Source organism: Ranitomeya variabilis, chromosome 1 (genome assembly GCF_051348905.1).
Source record: "Ranitomeya variabilis isolate aRanVar5 chromosome 1, aRanVar5.hap1, whole genome shotgun sequence".
In the NCBI taxonomy this organism is placed as follows: domain Eukaryota; kingdom Metazoa; phylum Chordata; class Amphibia; order Anura; family Dendrobatidae; genus Ranitomeya; species Ranitomeya variabilis.
The window spans coordinates 443423459-443444472 of NC_135232.1; the positions used below are offsets into that span (position 1 = coordinate 443423459).

The 21014-nt window shown below is 37.7% G+C and overlaps 1 protein-coding gene across 3 annotated transcripts in view; it reads right to left on the reverse strand.

Moving 5' to 3' along the window:
• Positions 1-21014, reverse strand: part of FOCAD (focadhesin) — a 426882-nt gene that overhangs the window by 232895 nt on the left and 172973 nt on the right. For all 3 annotated transcript variants that reach the window (XM_077249466.1, XM_077249485.1, XM_077249475.1), the window contains 6 exons: positions 12601-12705; positions 12393-12494; positions 10866-10996; positions 10295-10421; positions 7062-7196; positions 2755-2805 (listed from right to left, as the gene is read on the reverse strand). In XM_077249466.1, the coding sequence (XP_077105581.1) occupies positions 2755-2805; positions 7062-7196; positions 10295-10421; positions 10866-10996; positions 12393-12494; positions 12601-12705 (651 nt within the window). The remainder of the gene's footprint in view (positions 1-2754; positions 2806-7061; positions 7197-10294; positions 10422-10865; positions 10997-12392; positions 12495-12600; positions 12706-21014) is intronic.

The window sequence follows — 21014 nt, forward strand, 5'->3', positions numbered from 1 at the left end:
ACAGAAAAATAGACTCATGTTTTGGCTGATTCAATTGTGAGGTGACTTGGGAAGGGCTGGGATCTTATGCTGAGGCAAAATCCTGGTGCCAGTGTGTGGAGGGTTAAAAGCTGCCACGTTGGACTGTGTTGTGGCCCTCATCTTGTGGAGCCATTGAATTCACTCAAGGACTATTTCTATTTCCCTGGCGTCGGATTGCCGGGTGGCGCCCTCGGATCTGCTCCCTTTGTGTGGACTCATTGTGGACGCTGCAGAATTACTTTCATTTGCGTTGTCCCAGTTCCCTGTTCCAATAAATCTTTTTGGATTGTTTATTTTCCTGGTGTCTCTTTCTGCTCTGTCGCATACCCCATCACAAACGTTAATTTTATTTTTTTTACTTTTACATTGTCCCAGGGTGGGACATCACTATATAATGTCAGATCGCTGATCTGACACTTTGCAGAGCACTGTGTCAGATCAGCGATCCGACAGGCAGTGCAGAAGCACAGGGATGCCCTTGCCTCCTCCAATTCTCCTTATTCACGAATTTACCGGCGTTCCATGTGGGTTTCACCTGCACCAGGCTCAGGTTGTATGAGTTCATCTGACCTCTTCATTCAGGGGATTACATTATGGTTTCCATAGAAGCTCACCCTGGCTTCTAAGAGGAAGGTTTCTTTATACCCCTCTGCCCAACAGTGGACTGTGATGCTCTCATTATATTTATCTTTATTTCTTCTATCTACCCATTCCTCTTAATTCTTGAGCAGCGCTGGTTTAAATGCTTAAGCTGCATTGAGATCATAGGTCTTTTCATTGTATATCCTTGCTGCTTTTGTATAAACTTGAACTAATATTATGTATTTAATAAGGAGTGTATTGTCTATTTGGGGTTGACAGGGGCATGACTATTGTGGGTCATTGTAAAGTTTTGCATTATGCAAATTCTAAATGTTTTTAATTAATTTTTGCAGTGTTGTTGTGTTGTCTTTCCAATAAAGTATCTTCTTTTTGATATTTGGTGATCCACATTTTTTGCATGCTACTTTTTTGTTTTGTTTGTGTACTAATTGTAAGTATATTCGGATAATAAGATGCACCTCCATTTTCCCCAAAAAATTTTTGGGAAAAAAATGCGTCTTATAGTCCGAAAAATACGGTATGTAATAACGTGTAAAAAAAAAACCCACACACAAAAAAAAGAGCACAAAAATCAGAACAAAAGTAAATGCACCTGAAACCTGAAAACCTCTGAAAATCTCTTCAAAGAAGCATACAGCCTGTAATGACCACACGGCCACCTCAACACCATCGGAGCTACTGCAACCTTCGACCTACTGTCTCCTTCCCCACAATCCTGTAGAATGTAAGCTCGCAAGGGCAGGGTCATCTCCTCTCTGTACCAGTCTGTAGTTGTTAGTTTTGTTTACTGTAAATGATATTTGTATTTTGATGTAACCCCGTCTCATGTACAGCACCAGGGAATTAATGGTGCGATATAAATAATAATAATAATAATAATAATAATAATAATAATAAAAAATTAAAAATGGTATCATATTTGAAGAGTCCATTTAAAACTGAAAAGGTCCCTAAAGAAACAGGTTTTGTAAATTTCTTAAAATCATGCAGATATAAAGTACACATATGGGAAATGTTATTCACTAATTATTTTGTACACCATGACCAACTGGTTTAGGAATATCATAATTGAAAGTATGAAAATGGCAGATTTTTCAAACTTTTCAGCCAAATTCCTATATTTTACCATAAACATAAAGTACAATGTGTCAGGAAAGAGAAATCTCAGTATCACTGAGATTAGTTAAAGCATTCCAGATTGACATGAAGTAAGTGACACTGGTCACATTTCACAAACATGGCCAAGTCAATAAAATCAAAATTGGCTCCATCACAAATAGGGGTTAAATGAGCTGCTACTATGTTTTGGAAACAGGGAACATATCTGTATAAAAAACGATGACATTCCCATCTATCAGTTACCGGATCCAGTACACTAATCGGTAGCCTGAATGGTTATGTGACTGAATCATAACTTCTAGTCCTTGTTGAGTCCACTAGTGACGGGGATTTGTAAGGGTGAATATCACTCCATACTTGCTAGTTTTCGAAAAGATTTGGAAATCCTAAACCTGTTGCACCTGCCCACACTTAGCCTGACAGCTATTCCTGAAGATCCTCCTAAGACCACATGAACACGTTCAGTATTTGGTCAGTATTTTACCTCAGTATGTGTAAGCCAAAACCAGGAGTGGAACAAACAGAGGAAAAGTATAATAGAAACATGTGCACCACTTCTGTACTTATCACCCCCTCCTGGTTTTGGCTTACAAATACTAATGAGAAATACTGACCAAATACTGATAGTGTGAATGTGGCCTTAGACAAGCACGCTTCATATTGTGTGTGCAATAGGATCACGTGAAAGAGCCGCAGAGTTATGTCCTCCAAGAAAAAAAGATTTGGCATGTTGAAATCAGACGTACCAGATACTTAATTCCCTCAACATCCACTGCTTCTATTGAAGGATTGTGGGGAAACCAACTTACACATTAGAAAAATGAAACGTGTTGTGCCTTCTACAATAGCAAAATGAACATTTCCCATTGATCAAATCTATTCCATGATGGAATTGAAATATTATCATTCAAACCACACATCATTAATAGAAATTAGCCTGAATTTATTTTTTTACATTTGCTAAAAATGTATTAAATCTGTCTTGAACTAAAATCCAAAAGCATATCTTACTTTAGTCTGAGTATGACTCCAAAGGATGCTGAGAATATCCACTTTAAATTTCTATAAAAGAAGAAAGTAGACCATTAATACCATTTATTACATTTTCAACACTGCATATTTCAGATTTACCTTGTGGAGTAATCATTTTATTACTAGGGGAAGAGATATTTATTATTATTTATTTATATTCCATGGTGCTGTACAAGAGAAAAGGGGTTATAGATTTCGTTAACAGTAAACAAATTTACAATGAGAGACTGGTACAGAGGGAAAAATATAACAAAAAAAAATAGAAAAACAAAAGTTTGAGATCTCAGGGACTTGGAGAGGTTTGTGTCTTCCCGTTCCATTTTTTCTTATTCATTCACAGATATAAGAGCAGATTCATCAAAACTGGCACAGCGCACACTCGCGCCACACTAGTCTATCTGGAGGGGAGTAGAATGCGCCAATATCATTAAAGTGTAACAGTCATTTGAATTGTTATTTCATTAATCAATAGAACACATGAAAATAAACACCCATGTAATATATCTTATCAGAGAAATCTGCTTCTTTCTCTACAAGGCCTGATCATTTATTCTCAAAATTCTCAATTCACGGGTAAAATCTGTATTAGGGAAGACAGATTTTCTCATTATTAACCCATTCATGACATTTAACGCAAGTTTACGTGATGATCAGGAAGGGGTTCCTGTAAAATGATACAGGAAAGATATACTGTATATCTTTGTACCATGTTAACCAGTTGATAAAAAAATATTTAGAAGAGAGTCCTCAGTGGTTGATACCTTTTAATGGCTAACTGAAAAGATGGTAACAAATTGCAAGCTTTCAAGACTACACAGGTCTCTTCATCAGGCAAAGACTAATACAAATTCTGAAGAATCACATATTTATGCACAACACAGTACAGTGTCACTATGGGAGAGTGCTAAACAGTTGAGTCCATAAATATGCCTCCTTATGGGGCATCATAACAGAACCAGACCCCAATCAGAGGACAACAAAACATTCACTCCTTATCTAGGAACTTTCCAATAAATATTTATGGACACAACTATTTATCACTTATCACTCTCCCGTAATGACAGTTCTGTGCTGTGTTGTGTATAAATATGTGATTCTTCAGATGTTGTATTAGTCTTCGCCTGATGAAGAGACCTGTGTAGTCTCGAAAGCTTGCAATTTGTTACCATCTTTTCAGTTAGCCATTAAAAGGTATCAACCACTGAGGACTCTCAATTCTAAACATTTTTGTAAAATGATGGAAACTTAAGTCTTAGCTTAAAGTGACAACCAAGATCCAACTACCACAGCCTGAGGAGGTACCTGCAAAAAAAGTACACGTATTTGGTATTGCCGCATCACGAACAACCTGATCTACAGTCACTAGTTAGCCCCTTCTGTGAACACCATACAAAAATATACATAAAAAACGTTGCAAAAAAACTATGCTTTTTCATCACAAATTCCAAAAAAAGTGGAATAAAATGCAAATCAAAAAGTCAAATACAAATAAAAAATGGTATCGATTAAAATGTCATCTTCTCCTGCAAAAAACAAGCCACCATAGAGCTCCATCAGCAGAGAAATAAAAAGCTATACCTCTCAGAACATATCGATTCAAAAACAATTCTTTTTCTATAAAATAGTTTTTAGTGTGTAAAAGCGTCAAAATGTAAAAAACAATATAAATGTGGTACAACTGTAATTGTACTGAAGATTGAGGAGGTCTTTTAACACATGGTGAAAGGCATTTAAAAAAAACCAAAAAAAACAATTCCTGGTTTGCTGGTTATTTGTTCATGCAGCCTCCCAAAATTCAGAATAGAAAGCGATCAAAACCCGCCGATCAGAAGCGGTGTTTGCGGCGCTGTCATGCATATGACAAGGCATTATATTGAGAGGGGATCTGCCCTGAGGTGCTGAGGATCAGATTATGTGAAACCGGTCATCTATGGACAAGCTAAGTAGTCCTGTGGCATATATATTTTTTTACTCCTGATGAACCTCGTATACTTGTGGAGGGGAAACGCGTCGAGTTGGTTAAAGGACATACTTATTGTTGAATCTTGTTAAAGGAAATACTCGGAAGAGGTGTTAGTCTTCTAGTGTGGATATATGTATATATATATTTGATAAAATAGAGATATTGGTGTTATTTACTTTGAATGGGTCATCTGATAGCCAGTCCATAAGTCCTGGACGAAGTTAATACTCTGTCTCGTATATATGAGTTATGAATGATTGCCACACTAAAGGAAACCTAGATATGTATACATGTAGCAATCTCTGAATATCTCCAAGCATTAGCACTTTAAAGCACGGAAGCACCTTATCACTTGTTGTCTACCTGATAAGGGATAGAGTAGGGTATTAGCCGTCGAGGAGCGGGGGCGCCAATCACACGTGCTTTGTTAATAGGGTGCCAACCTCCGCTGACAGGCAGGGACAAGATAAGGACAGTCCCACTTTGCCACTTTATCCTTGTGGATTAATTTCTTATCATGACAGTCGGCACTTTGTATATATGAATAAATATCTATCCCACCCCATAAGGGCCCAATAGGGGTAGTAGGGACAGTCGACGGAGAGCGGGGGCGCCATTTGCGCAGGTAATTAGGGTGCCAACCTCCGCTGGTAGGTAGGGTGCATATAGTGAAGTGCAGGGTTAGGCACCACCTTGGCCTTTCCTATTGAATGCTGTTGTTATGGTGATAGTTTGTGTAGTGCACTAATTAAGGTTATTTTTAATATTTAATCAATAAAAGATAAATTTTAATCAGTTAGTACGGGGGTCTTTTTCTGTGAATTTGTCATGCATATTGACAGCATATCAAACACTAATGTCGGACCCCCCATTCAAGTGAATGGGGGGGGTCTGCTGCTGGCTGACATTTCTTGCAGCGTATTTGATGCAGAAAAGTCAAGGACAGCAGGATGTGACGTTACACTCGGCTACATCTAGATGGCAGGCTGCATGATGCGTTTATGCAGCCTGCCATCTAGATGTAGCTGAGTGTAACGTCACATCCTGCTGTCCTTGACTTTTCTGCATCAAATACGCTGCAAGAAATGTCAGCCTAGCGTATTTGCAGCGTTTTTTCACCATCCATTGAAGTCAATGGGTGAAAAACGCTGAAAAAAATGCTGAAAGAAGTGACATGCCCTATGTAAAAAAAAAAAAACAATAAAGCACAAAATACTGATCACACAAAAAAACAATGTGTGTGCATGAGATTTCTGAAATCTCATAGGCTTTGCTGGTACTGTAAAAAGCAGCTGAAAATTAGCATAAAAAAGGAGCAAAAATGCCCAGTGTGAACTTACCCTTACTCTGGTCAGAAAATGGAGTAGCATTAGTGCCATACAAAAGGTCACCATTTTTTATTAATTTGACAAATAGCATAGTCACGCCCCAACTCCACTTATTTTGCTGGAGTAGATTCAAGCTAGAGTGAAAAACGCCAAAAGTTGAGAAATTTTTGTACAACGGGTAAATTTGCCACTTTTGAACGCTTTTACGCTAGCTTTCTTTGGGGTTTTGATGTATCGTGTCAAAATTTTTAAATAATGTCATTACTAGAGGCCCCAATGCAGATTAGATAGAAGTTGACCAAACCCACCAATTTCAGCAGGACCGCCCTTCTATCTCATGTTTATCTACGGCTACCCAATGCTCCCCCAAAAAGAGATGATGTGGCGGACTGAAGAATTGGGCAGTTGGAAATTCTACAGACGATCCTTTTATTTTCGGGTGTGCCAAGATATTGCCTGAGGTGTTTGACTGGAGCTTTCTTTTCTTTTTCTGTTCAAAGTATATGAAATCTGGGCTAAACTGCGCATTCCTCAGTATAAGGAATAGGGAAAGATAGTCTACCAAACCAATCGTTACCCAACAGCTATTTCATGTGCATTGCCAGTTTTACACTTATTAAAATGATTTAAATGACATTGTGGTTAGATAGAAAAAAAAAAAAAGAGTCCATCACCCCAAAAATCAATAATAAACTATCTATACCATGACTTAGGGGGCATGGTCACTATAAATATCATACTAGCATTGTGCCTGTTAGTGTTACAGTGACTGAAAAAAATACTTTTAATTTGCCTGCAAATGAGAATTCAGTGCACCCTTGGCATAGCAAGGCACAGTCATGCCCCGTCATGCTCCTGATCACTGACGCTGCCCGAGCTCTGCTGCACACTTGTGATCTTCCATCTGCACAGACAGGATTCTAAAAACTTAAAATTAACTGATTATTGCAAGGTCAATAGGTAGTAAGAGGGAGAAAGGTACGAGACTTACATACCTCATAGTCTTCAGTCTTGACAACCAAAGAAGGAACCAAGGAAAAAAATTCATGTAACGCCTTGAGCACAAGGGGACGCTTGTCAGACTCCAGTTTAGGAGACAGAGCCTTCCAGGTAGACCGAATATCCAGCACCTAAAAATAATAATATAAACAAACAAATACTTTTTGAGATAAAAGACTTATGATCACTGTCAGAGCTTCTTTGCAACTACGGTATATACCGTGGCATGTAAATGTTTGGGCATCCCTGGTCAATATGACTGTTATTGTGAACAGTTGAGCAAGATGAAGATGAAAGGATCTTTAAAAGGGCTTAAGTTACAGATGACATATTTCCTTTGTGTTCTTGGCAAATATATATATACATATATTTTCATCTTTTACGTTCTAAAAATTACAAAAAGGAAAATGGGCAATGAAAACTTTCGGCACCCTGCATGGTTAATACCCAGTAGCACCAGCGTTTGAAAGTATCACAGCTTGTAAAGGCTTTTTGTAATCAGTCAAGAGTCTTTCAATTCTTGTTTGAGGGATTTTCATCCATTATTCCTTGGAAAATTCTTCCAGTTCTGTGAGATTCTTGGGTCGTCTTGCATGCACTACTATTTTGAGGTCTAGCCACAGATTTTCAATGATGTTCAGGTCAGGGAACTGATTGTAAAAACTTCAGCTTGCGCCTTTTGAGGTAGTCTATTGTGGATTGTGACATGTGCTTAGGATCATAATCCATTTGTAAAAGCAATCTGCTTTTCAAATTAATCTTTTTACAAATGGTACTATGTTGGTACCAAGAATTTGTTGAAATTTCATTGAATCCATTCTTCCCTCTACTCGTGAAATGTTCCTGGTGCCACTGGCTGCAACACAACCCCAAAGCACGATTGATCCACTCCCATGCTTAGTGGGAGATGTTGGCAAGATGTTCGTTTCCTGAAATTCTGTGCCCTTTTATCTCCACAGATACCTTTTATCATTGTGGCCAAAGAGTTCTATTTTAACCTCATCGGTCCACAGGACTTGTTTCCAAAATGCATCAAGCTTGTTTAGATGTTCTTTTGAATACTTCTGATGCTGAATTTTATATTGAGGACGCAGGAGAGGTTTCCTTCTGGTGACTCTTCCATGAAGGCCATATTTGTGCAGGTGACTCTGAACAGTAGAACAATGTACCACAACTCGAGTCTACTAAATTTTTCTGAAGATCTTTTGCAGTCAAGCGGGCGTTCTGATTTGCCTCTTAAGCAATCCTACGAGCAGCTCTCGCTGAAATTTTGCTTGGTCTTCCTGACCTTATCTACCTCCACTGTTCCTGTTACCTCCTCAGTTCAAAATAGAATTAAGAAATAGCAAAGGGCAACTTGAAAACTCTTTGCTATCTTTTTATAGCCTTCTGCTTTGTGGGCCTCCACCATTTTCAGAGAAGTAAGCAGTTACTTAGAAGAACCCATGGCTGACGTTTTCTGGCACAAGGTTAGATGAGCCTGGGTTGTTATTAACCTGGGAAATTTGCATCACCTGGCCTTTCTTAACGATGACAATGAAGAAGCCATAACCCTAAAAGGCTAATTAAGGTCTGAAACCTTGGTCAAAGTTATCTAAACACATGAATCTCCAAGAAGGCTGAAACATTTGCACTGGCCCGTTTTCCTTTTTGTAATTTTTAAAATGTAAAAAATGACAATATACATTTTTTTGCCTAAAATACAAAGGAAATGTGTCATCTTTAACTTTAGGCCCTTTTAGAGATCATTTCGTCTTCAAGTTGCTTAACTGTTCACAACAACAGTAATTTTGACCATGGGTGCCAACATTTTTACATGCCAGTGTAGCTAGACATTGTAACCCCCAACTAAATCCCTAATATAGATTATTTCAAAGCTGCGCAAACATTTTGCGGCTTTCGGCATTTTCACAACAGTTTGAAGTTGCTCCTCCAAAATGAGCAGAGCTAGGGAAAAGCCGCGGTGGGAAGGGGCGTAGCAAGTGGCGTATTGCTAATAGCAGCAGATCACGCAGCTGCTATGGGGCCTGTGAGTCAGGGGTCTCATAAATGGCTGCCATTATACTGTTCGGGGGGCTATGGCTGGGCTATTATACTGTTTGGACGGCTGTGTGGGGGCCATTATACTGTATGGAAGGCTGGTAGGATGCAATATACTGTGCATGGGTCATTATGCAATGTGGTGGGGTGTGTTGGAGCCACCATACTGTGTGGAGAGATGTAAGGGCCATTATACTGTATAGAGAGCTGTGTCAGGGTCATCATACTGTTTAGTGGTCACTGTGGCGGCATTATTCTTTGTGGGGTGGGGGTAATGTACAGTCATCAACTATACATCTGGAGAGTGCTGTGTAGGAATTCACTGTGTGGGTAACATACTATGTTTGTTGGCATCATACTTTATAAGGGCCATGAAAGGGGTATCTTAATGAGTGGGAACGATAAGAAGGTTCAATAAGAGTAAAATTACTTTGTATGGTCTGCAAGGTTATGAGCTAAGCTTTACTGGGATCACACAGAATATTAATATTTTTCTTTTTTCTGTGTGTGCGGGAGAGGTTGTGCAATTGGAATTTCTGCTAGCTATGCCTGCCAGTAAAATTCGGCAAAAGCGCCAGAATCTTTTACTGCAAAAACATTAGGCCAATCTCTGACTGGTGTATCATTTTTGGTATGGTGCACAGCACTGAAAAGATGCATCAAATTTATCAAGTAGCTTGTGCTTCTTAATGAATTAGGCACATTATAGAATCAGCCCCTCAGGTGTTACTCATATCTGGCTTTGTTCAAAGCTGCTCACGGATTTCAGTGGACACCAGGTAAAAGTTCACTTTTTGTAGGATTGATACAGAGTCAGAGTTATAAGTCAAGAGATAAAAAAAGCTCAATCAGTCTCTCTGCTTCAGTGAATAAAAAAAGGATGGACGACGAATAGAATGCAACAGGGAGGCAAAACGGATGACGTACGAGAAAACTGTCCGCTTTTCATGGATATAAAAATGTATATTTCAAGAACGCTTTTGCAGTAGATAATAACGCCTCTTCACCAATAAAATAATGTTAAAGGCTGAAAAAAAATATAAAAAAACAAAAACACAAGAGTATATGGCAGAAAACACACCGAATCTTTAAGAATTCGCACTTTTTGTTCCTTCCATACAGAAATTATATTTTAGAAGATGAATGAAAAGTTTAAATTGAAAGTTTGAGGTCAGTGTAATCATCTCACCTCCGCCTGACATAAAGCATGAAGACCCTGTAGTACCAAGGCTGCGGGAGTAGCCTGGTCCGGTTTGGTATATTCATCCAACACTTGAGTAATAGCAGCCAGCATGTCTGCCCCATGCTGATATGGTCTAAGATAAAAGGGTAATACACAAAAAGGTTTAGAAGAAGGGATGCATATGTACATCACAGCGTATGTTCAGCTTAGATCGATCTACAGAAACATGGGGAACTGCAAATAGGCTTAGATCGGTCATAAAGCAACCTGAATCTGCTGATAAACTGCAGGGAACCAGTCGGTGCTCGGTTTACCTATACTAGGATCTGACTGCTCCCACTCAAAGAAATAAGTCCGATAACAGCCATATATTAGAGAATTAGGAGCAAATTCAAGCCATCTGTTGGATGTCTGAACACAGGCTGCTTTGCTGCTCTATATAGTCTACAAAGGCTTCACAGTCTGGGCAAAAGCAAACTTCATCTTATATCCATAGGATAATTAATATTTGTACTACTAATAAAAGGATGAATGAATAGCTCAGCCCAAACAGTATCTGAAGATAAAAGAGAGTTACCTTTGCTTGCAGATGTCTCTGATAGTTGCCGCTTTCGCGACACTTTTTTCCCACCGGGTCTCCTTCCCTATAGATAGACTTTGGGAATCCGCCTTGGCTATCAGTTTCTGCAGTTCTGGATAAACTCTATCCTGCAACACAGAACAGTAACGAGTAAGGTTCCTGAAGAGAGGCCTGAAAAGTAGCATGAAAAAGTCTGTGCTGGTTAGTTAATGACCGTTTCTAATTGGCATGACATGCATTATCAAGATTAGTACTAGGAACTCTGTATCTGATAAAATGTTCGAAATCCCATGAAAGGCGATTTCCAGGATTTCAACATTCATAGCCCATCATAAGAATAAGCCAATAATATTTCACTGATGGGGTCTGGCATCCTGAAAATGATAAAATTGTGGATGTCTGCAATCACCACTATGTGCCCAAAAACAATTTGTAAATGTGTTAAAAACAAGGTATTATCCCCTTCCCAACATAAGTTGTGTACATCCTATATCTGGTGTGGGTGCATTGGGCAAACTGGGTTATACAACCTCCTGTAGCAGCAGCACCAGAGCTAGATTGGATCGATGAGCCTTGCCATGTCATCATTGCAAGGTCCCATAGGGATCTCCTGAAGGCTCAGATTGCTGACATCTTTTCACCCATGGGAAACCCTGCCTATGGCTGGGCTGCGAAGGAGAATGCAATTTTCACTCTATACTGAGCATACAATTGCAGATTCAAGTGCCCTATGGGGACTAAACAAATAGAGTACAACAAGTAATATCTTTCACAGTCTAAATATCATTAACTTATATAGCAAACACCGTAGAGAACAAAAATTGAAACCCCAGAATTGCAGTTATTCGATAACTGGACCTCTTAAAAAAAAAAAAATGCAATAAAAATTACTTCAACCTCATATCTACCACAAAATGGTACAATTAAAGTAGTTAGTGAACCAGGCAAAAACAAGCCCTCACACAACTCCATCAATGGAAAATTAAATACGATTACGGTTCTCAGAAATTGTGACGCAAATTAATTTTTTTTTATCTTGTATGAATTTTCATTTTTTTAACCACTTAAATGAAGAAGAAAAAAAACAAACTATACAAGTTTGGCTACTCCATAAACATACTGACCCGGAAAATCACGCCGCCAGCTCATTTTGTCACTGTATAAATAAATACCGTAAAAAGAAAACCCAAAAACAATGTCACAATTTTATTTTATTTTTTACATTTTGCCTCACTTTGATTTTTTTTCCAGTTTTTCAGTAAAAAAAAAAATAGTGTCATTCACAACTACAAATTGTCCCATAAAAAAAACAAGCCCTCATTGTGGCTAATGTTGTAGGAAAAAAAATTATGACTCTTGGGAAGAATGGGTTAAAAAAAAGGAGAAATTAGCAGCAAGCTGTGGTTGATATACTCCAATTATGCCCCCTCCCCAATTCTCAGATTTAAACAAATTGCAATTGAATTCATAGTATAAAGAACATCTCGCTCTGCTTTGTTGGTAAATTTCACAATACATCTCTACCTGTTTTTCCCATAAGGATGTCATCAAACGCAGAGAGATGGGCTGAAGCTGTGATGTACTGCCAATCATCTGCAACGCGCGCAAGATCTGTGGCACACACACCTTTGATTTAAGAAAAGGGGAGGATTATCAGTAACAGTCACAGCTTAACCCTTACTTACAATTATGCCTTCTTCAAAAGTGAAGCAAACAGGAAGGAAAGAGTCACCTTATGTGTACCCATCGCAGGCAGTGTATACAGAATTTCCAGGGACAGCGCAGGATCCTGGGTACGGCCAAGCCTGAACATCACAACTGGGACCAAGTAAGGGACCTAAAATACAAACTTTGGTTGCTAGCATATAGATGTTTAAGCTATATTACATGAAGGTATTCTCAGTTCAATTGATTTACATATATATATATATATATATATATATATATATATATATATATATATATATATATATATATATATATATATATATATTAATTGCTCTTATTTTTTATTTACAGTTTAGTATCGTGGCATTATTACACAAGTTATCCAACAGCATTTAACATACAGTGGGGCAAAAAAGTATTTAGTCATTCAGCAATAGTGCAAGTTCCACCACTTAAAAAGATGAGAGGCGTCTGTAATTTACATCATAGGTAGACCTCAACTATGGGAGACAAACTGAGAAATAAAAATCCAGAAAATCACATTGTCTGTTTTTTTATCATTTTATTTGCATATTATGGTGGAAAATAAGTATTTGGTCAGAAACAAAATTTCATCTCAATACTTTGTAATATATCCTTTGTTGGCAATGACAGAGGTCAAACGTTTTCTGTAAGTCTTCACAAGGTTGCCACACACGGTTGTTGGTATGTTGGCCCATTCCTCCATGCAGATCTCCTCTAGAGCAGTGATGTTTTTGGCTTTTCGCTTGGCAACACGGACTTTCAACTCCCTCCAAAGGTTTTCTATAGGGTTGAGATCTGGAGACTGGCTAGGCCACTCCAGGACCTTGAAATGCTTCTTACGAAGCCACTCCTTCGTTGCCCTGGCGGTGTGCTTTGGATCATTGTCATGTTGAAAGACCCAGCCACGTTTCATCTTCAATGCCCTTGCTGATGGAAGGAGGTTTGCACTCAAAATCTCACGATACATGGCCCCATTCATTCTTTCATGTACCCGGATCAGTCGTCCTGGCCCCTTTGCAGAGAAACAGCCCCAAAGCATGATGTTTCCACCACCATGCTTTACAGTAGGTATGGTGTTTGATGGATGCAACTCAGTATTCTTTTTCCTCCAAACACGACAAGTTGTGTTTCTACCAAACAGTTCCAGTTTGGTTTCATCAGACCATAGGACATTCTCCCAAAACTCCTCTGGATCATCCAAATGCTCTCTAGCAAACTTCAGACGGGCCCGGACATGTACTGGCTTAAGCAGTGGGACACGTCTGGCACTGCAGGATCTGAGTCCATGGTGGCGTAGTGTGTTACTTATGGTAGGCCTTGTTACATTGGTCCCAGCTCTCTGCAGTTCATTCACTAGGTCCCCCCGCGTGGTTCTGGGATTTTTGCTCACCGTTCTTGTGATCATTCTGACCCCACGGGGTGGGATTTTGCGTGGAGCCCCAGATCGAGGGAGATTATCAGTGGTCTTGAATGTCTTCCATTTTCTAATTATTGCTCCCACTGTTGATTTCTTCACTCCAAGCTGGTTGGCTATTGCAGATTCAGTCTTCCCAGCCTGGTGCAGGGCTACAATTTTGTTTCTGGTGTCCTTTGACAGCTCTTTGGTCTTCACCATAGTGGAGTTTGGAGTCAGACTGTTTGAGGGTGTGCACAGGTGTCTTTTTATACTGATAAGTTTAAACAGGTGCCATTACTACAGGTAATGAGTGGAGGAAAGAAGAGACTCTTAAAGAAGAAGTTACAGGTCTGTGAGAGCCAGAAATCTTGATTGTTTGTTTCTGACCAAATACTTATTTTCCACCATAATATGCAAATAAAATGATAAAAAAACAGACAGTGTGATTTTCTGGATTTTTTTTTCTCAGTTTGTCTCCCATAGTTGAGGTCTACCTATGATGTAAATTACAGACGCCTCTCATCTTTTTAAGTGGTGGAACTTGCACTATTGCTGACTGACTAAATACTTTTTTGCCCCACTTTACATACGCCAATAAAAGCTCTAATAAAAAACTTAAGTTCTTGGTTGACCTTAAAGGGGTTTTCCACTTTCAAGAAAATGGTCCACAAATGCTTTGAAATAACTGAAACAATATATAGAGCAGGAACTCTCCTTCCCCCGGTCGAATGCCGGTTCCCAGCCGATGCTATGGTCTTGGAGTTTTGGTTGATACCGCTGTAGCTAATCTCGGATTTCAGCGGCTCATGCCCTCAACCTCCTCCCAGACAGTAAGTGTACAGATGATGTGCCGTTACCAATGCAGCCAAAACACCAAGAGCCAACCAGCAGCGGGAAACATATGCTGGACCTCAGTGAGGGTGAGTACCTGACTGTTTGTTTTTGAGGAATTATTAAATATTTGGGGTCCACTTACTAGAAAGTTGACACCAACTTTCCCAGTTTAATAAGTTATGCTATATTGCTAATATACTCCATCACTTACTGATCAGTGGACAAGTTGCAATGATTGTTGAAGCTGCTGCTCTTTTATAGTTTTTCTTCTTGCACAGCAATAATACTGGACACCCGGTGTGCAATGACCTACATATATTCATCACTTGCAGAGATCTGGTCCCAGTAATCATAATACAACAGTACACTACAACATTAGTAGACGAAAGTAGGAAGGTTTGCTAAGAATGGCTTAAATCAAGTAGTAGAGCATAGGGACCTTTCGTCAAACTCAATTTGACAGGTGGACACGCCCCTATCAAAGTGTATCAAAGTGTGTAACCCCACCCCTCCCTGTCTGCTGACAGCAGCTGTGTGCCTGCTCCCCCCCTCCCTTTTTGATATAGTTTAATTTGTTAATACAGTGAATATTATCCCAGTAATTGTTTTATATTAGTTGTTTATATGCTATATTAACAGTAGCCTTATTTGATAATCCGCTGGTAGGGAGAGTGAGGCTGCGTTTCTGTAGTATTATTCTGCTGTGAGCTTGAAGTCTGGGTACTATAACTGCTAACAGATGCTAAGATTTTCAGTGATGGAGATACAAACATTCCACTAGCTAGCAGCTGTTAAAATGTATCTGTACTGATCACTAACTAGATGTCAGGGTGTGTGTGTTAAGAGGTGTTTACCAAATATGTGAAACTTCTTACAAAATAATATGTTGTTACAAGTCATTTATCCGCTATAAGATGTGCTTCTGACATTTTCATAAACCTATAGTAGAGCACCCGATCTGAGCATATGTGGCTGACAGTATAATGACTGTTGATTAGCGTTTATTTATAGTTAAATAATATTTTTCTCTTTTATTGACAATTTGATACAGCTACAGTATTTATATAGGTAGGACCCTCTTTTATTGACAGTTTGATACTATAAACAGTACTGATCTTTGTAAAATAAAGAACGAGAGAACTTTTTCAGATAAAAGTAATAACGTTTATACAAAATTCTTACAAAATAAATATCAATGCTGCATCGTACAAAATAAATAGCACGATGATTACACATCACTCCACTGGGAGAGTGAGGCTGTGTTTCTACAGTATTATTCTGCTGTGAGCTTGAAGTCTGGGTACTATAACTGCTAACAGATGCTAAGATTTTCAGTGATGGAGATACAAACATTCCACTAGCTAGCAGCTGTTAAAATGTATCTGTACTGATCACTAACTAGATGTCAGGGTGTGTGTGTTAAGAGGTGTTTACCAAATATGTGAAACTTCTTACAAAATAATATGTTGTTACAAGTCATTTATCCGCTATAAGATGTGCTTCTGACATTTTCATAAACCTATAGTCCCAATAATATTTATTTGGCCAGCAGATAAACCGGATAAAATGTGTTAAATAGACATCATAGTGAGTATAAAATGTATTAAATTGATTACTGATACGATTCCAACAAATTGATAATAAATTGTTATCAAAGTGACAGCAAAGCATATTAAATAGATAACACACCAAAATCATAGTGTATCAAAGTGTATTATTTTATTTATAGTACCAATAATGTTTATTCTCTTTTATTGACATTTTCATAAACCTATAGTGCCAATAATATTTATTTGACCAGCAGATAATTAATTAAAATCGCATAAAGTGTGTTAAATAGACATCATACGGATACCGTAGTGAGTATAAAATGTATTAAATTGATTACTGATACGATTCCAGCAAATTGATAATAAATTGTTATCAAAGTGGCTGCAAAGCATATTAAATAGATATCACACCGAAATCACAGTGTATCAAAGTGTATTATTACACCTATTATTATATAGGCCCTTTTATTTATAGTACATGCATGTACTATTGGAAGCGTCTGCTTCATTCTGAAGAGCACCCGATCTGAGCATATGTGGCTGACAGTATAGTGACTGTTGATTAGCGTTTATAGTTAAATAATATTTTTCTCTTTTATTGACAGTTTGATACTATAAACAGAACTGAGCTTTGTAAAATAAAGAACGAGAGAACTTTTTCAGATAAAAGTAATTTTGATACAGCTACAGTATTTATATAGGTAGGACCCTCTTTTATTGCCAGTTTGATACTATAAACAGTACTGATCTTTGTAAAATAAAGAACGAGAGAACTTTTTCAGATAAAAGTAATAACGTTTATACAAAATTCTTACAAAATAAATATCAATGCTGCATCGTACAAAATAAATAGCACGATGATTACACATCATTACACTTCTTATAATGCGCACATTATGTATGTAGGCCATGTTACAACACCCACAAGTATGAAGCGTGGTGTTTTTATACGTTTATAAAAAGCAAAGACGCGGTAATGTAAAAATGTAAAAGATTTTTGTTGATTACCGTTTATTTATAGTTAAATAATATTTTTCTCTTTTATTGACAATTTGATACAGCTACAGTATTTATATAGGTAGGACCCTCTTTTATTGACAGTTTGATACTATAAACAGTACTGATCTTTGTAAAATAAAGAACGAGAGAACTTTTTCAGATAAAAGTAATAACGTTTATACAAAATTCTTACAAAATAAATATCAATGCTGCATCGTACAAAATAAATAGCACGATGATTACACATCACTCCACTGGGAGAGTGAGGCTGTGTTTCTACAGTATTATTCTGCTGTGAGCTTGAAGTCTGGGTACTATAACTGCTAACAGATGCTAAGATTTTCAGTGATGGAGATACAAACATTCCACTAGCTAGCAGCTGTTAAAATGTATCTGTACTGATCACTAACTAGATGTCAGGGTGTGTGTGTTAAGAGGTGTTTACCAAATATGTGAAACTTCTTACAAAATAATATGTTGTTACAAGTCATTTATCCGCTATAAGATGTGCTTCTGACATTTTCATAAACCTATAGTCCCAATAATATTTATTTGGCCAGCAGATAAACCGGATAAAATGTGTTAAATAGACATCATAGTGAGTATAAAATGTATTAAATTGATTACTGATACGATTCCAACAAATTGATAATAAATTGTTATCAAAGTGACAGCAAAGCATATTAAATAGATAACACACCAAAATCATAGTGTATCAAAGTGTATTATTTTATTTATAGTACCAATAATGTTTATTCTCTTTTATTGACATTTTCATAAACCTATAGTGCCAATAATATTTATTTGACCAGCAGATAATTAATTAAAATCGCATAAAGTGTGTTAAATAGACATCATACGGATACCGTAGTGAGTATAAAATGTATTAAAGGGAACCTGTCACCACGTTTTTGGAAGATGGGATAAAAATAGCGTTAAATAGGGGCAGAGGTGGGCGTTACATTAGTGTGTGTGTTATGCGTTTATTACCCACCTAAGTTGCCGAAATAACTTTGCAAAGTCTCCGTTTTCGCCTGTCAATCAGGCTGGTCAGGTCGCATGGGCGTTGTCTTCCCCCAGATTTGGCGTAGTTTTCCGTTGGTGGCGTAGTGGTGTGCGCATGCCCAAAGTCCGGAATCCTCTTCCAGGGGATTTAAAATAGCGCGGTGTTCGTTATTGCATTGGTGATCGGTGGGCGCGGCCATCTTCCTTTGGCCGCGCGTGCGCAGAAGCGGCGCTCTGCTGGCCGCGGCTTCAGGAAAATGGCCGCCGCGATATCCATCTGCGCACGCGCGGCATCCCGCGGCCATTTTCCTGAAGCCGCGGCCAGCAGAGCGCCGCTTCTGCGCACGCGCGGCCAAAGGAAGATGGCCGCGCCCACCGATCACCAATGCAATAACGAACACCGCGCTATTTTAAATCCCCTGGAAGAGGATTCCGGACTTTGGGCATGCGCACACCACTACGCCACCAACGGAAAACTACGCCAAATCTGGGTGAAGACACCACGCCCATGTGACCTGACCAGCCTGATTGACAGGCGAAAACGGAGACTTTGCAAAGTTATTTCGGCAACTTAGGTGGGTAATAAACGCATAACACACACACTAATGTAACGCCCACCTCTGCCCCTATTTAACGCTATTTTTATCCCATCTTCCAAAAACGTGGTGACAGGTTCCCTTTAAATTGATTACTGATACGATTCCAGCAAATTGATAATAAATTGTTATCAAAGTGGCTGCAAAGCATATTAAATAGATATCACACCGAAATCACAGTGTATCAAAGTGTATTATTACACCTATTATTATATAGGCCCTTTTATTTATAGTACATGCATGTACTATTGGAAGCGTCTGCTTCATTCTGAAGAGCACCCGATCTGAGCATATGTGGCTGACAGTATAGTGACTGTTGATTAGCGTTTATAGTTAAATAATATTTTTCTCTTTTATTGACAGTTTGATACTATAAACAGAACTGAGCTTTGTAAAATAAAGAACGAGAGAACTTTTTCAGATAACAGTAATTTTGATACAGCTACAGTATTTATATAGGTAGGACCCTCTTTTATTGCCAGTTTGATACTATAAACAGTACTGATCTTTGTAAAATAAAGAACGAGAGAACTTTTTCAGATAAAAGTAATAACGTTTATACAAAATTCTTACAAAATAAATATCAATGCTGCATCGTACAAAATAAATAGCACGATGATTACACATCATTACACTTCTTATAATGCGCACATTATGTATGTGGGCCATGTTACAACACCCGCAAGTATGAAGCGTGGTGTTTTTATATGTTTATAAAAAGCAAAGACACGGTAATGTAAAAATGTAAAAGATTTTTATTGTAAAATAAACACATCTCAGAGACATTCCAATGATTCTTGCAGAGTATTGTTACAGTATTTTATTTTCCTGGTGTTACTTTTGTTCATGTATTACCGGATTCTTCTGCAGTTGTGATTCTCCCCTTTCTATATAAATAGTGCAATAATTCACACCCACGGCCAGTTTTCTGTTAAAAATATGAATATTATTGAATATAATGTTTTACATATGTTACAGTTTTATTTTTTATTTTTATTTATTTATTTTTTTTCTGATGCTACTTTTATTCGTGTATTATCGGCGGCTTCTTCAGTTGTGATTCTCACCTTTTCTATATAAATATGGGGCAAATGAATTGTCCAGTGCCAGCATAATTTTCAGCGTGGCCAGGGGTTGTGTTTAACTATCCTTTTAGAGTGTCTAGTAGTTTTATATTCTTTGTATGATATATTTCTACACAAAGCTTCAAAACTATTTTGTAATTTATAATGTATCACAGTAGTTTCATATGAAGTTACATCTTAGGCTCTGTTCAGACTAATGTAATATCTGTAGCTTAAAATAGAGCCTTTTTCACATTATCATCAAGGATAATTTTCATCATTTTTGTTTTATAACTGGAGCTGCCAATTCTGTAGCATTATTCTTTCCATAACTGTTATGTGGAAAAGCTTGATAGAATCCCCTTAGACCCCATTAAAATCAATGGTGTGTGTCCGGATTTGAAAGTAGCTATTTGGCTCTATTTTAAGCTACAGATATTACATTAGTCTGAACAGAGCCTAAGATGTAACTTCATATGAAACTACTGTGATACATTATAAATTACAAAATAGTTTTGAAGCTTTGTGTAGAAATATATCATACAAAGAATATAAAACTACTAGACACTCTAAAAGGATAGTTAAACACAACCCTTGGCCACGCTGAAAATTATGCTGGCACTGGACAATTCATTTGCCCCATATTTATATAGAAAAGGTGAGAATCACAACTGAAGAAGCCGCCGATAATACACGAACAAAAGTAGCATCAGAAAAAAAAAAAATAAATAAATAAAAATAAAAAATAAAACTGTAACATATGTAAAACATTATATTCAATAATATTCATATTTTTAACGGAAAACTGGCCGTGGGTGTGAATTATTGCACTATTTATATAGAAAGGTGAGAATCACAACTGCAGAAGAATCCGGTAATACATGAACAAAAGTAACACCGGGAAAATAAAATACTGTAACAATACTCTGCAAGAATCATTGGAATGTCTCTGAGATGTGTTTATTTTACAATAAAAATCTTTTACATTTTTACATTACCGTGTCTTTGCT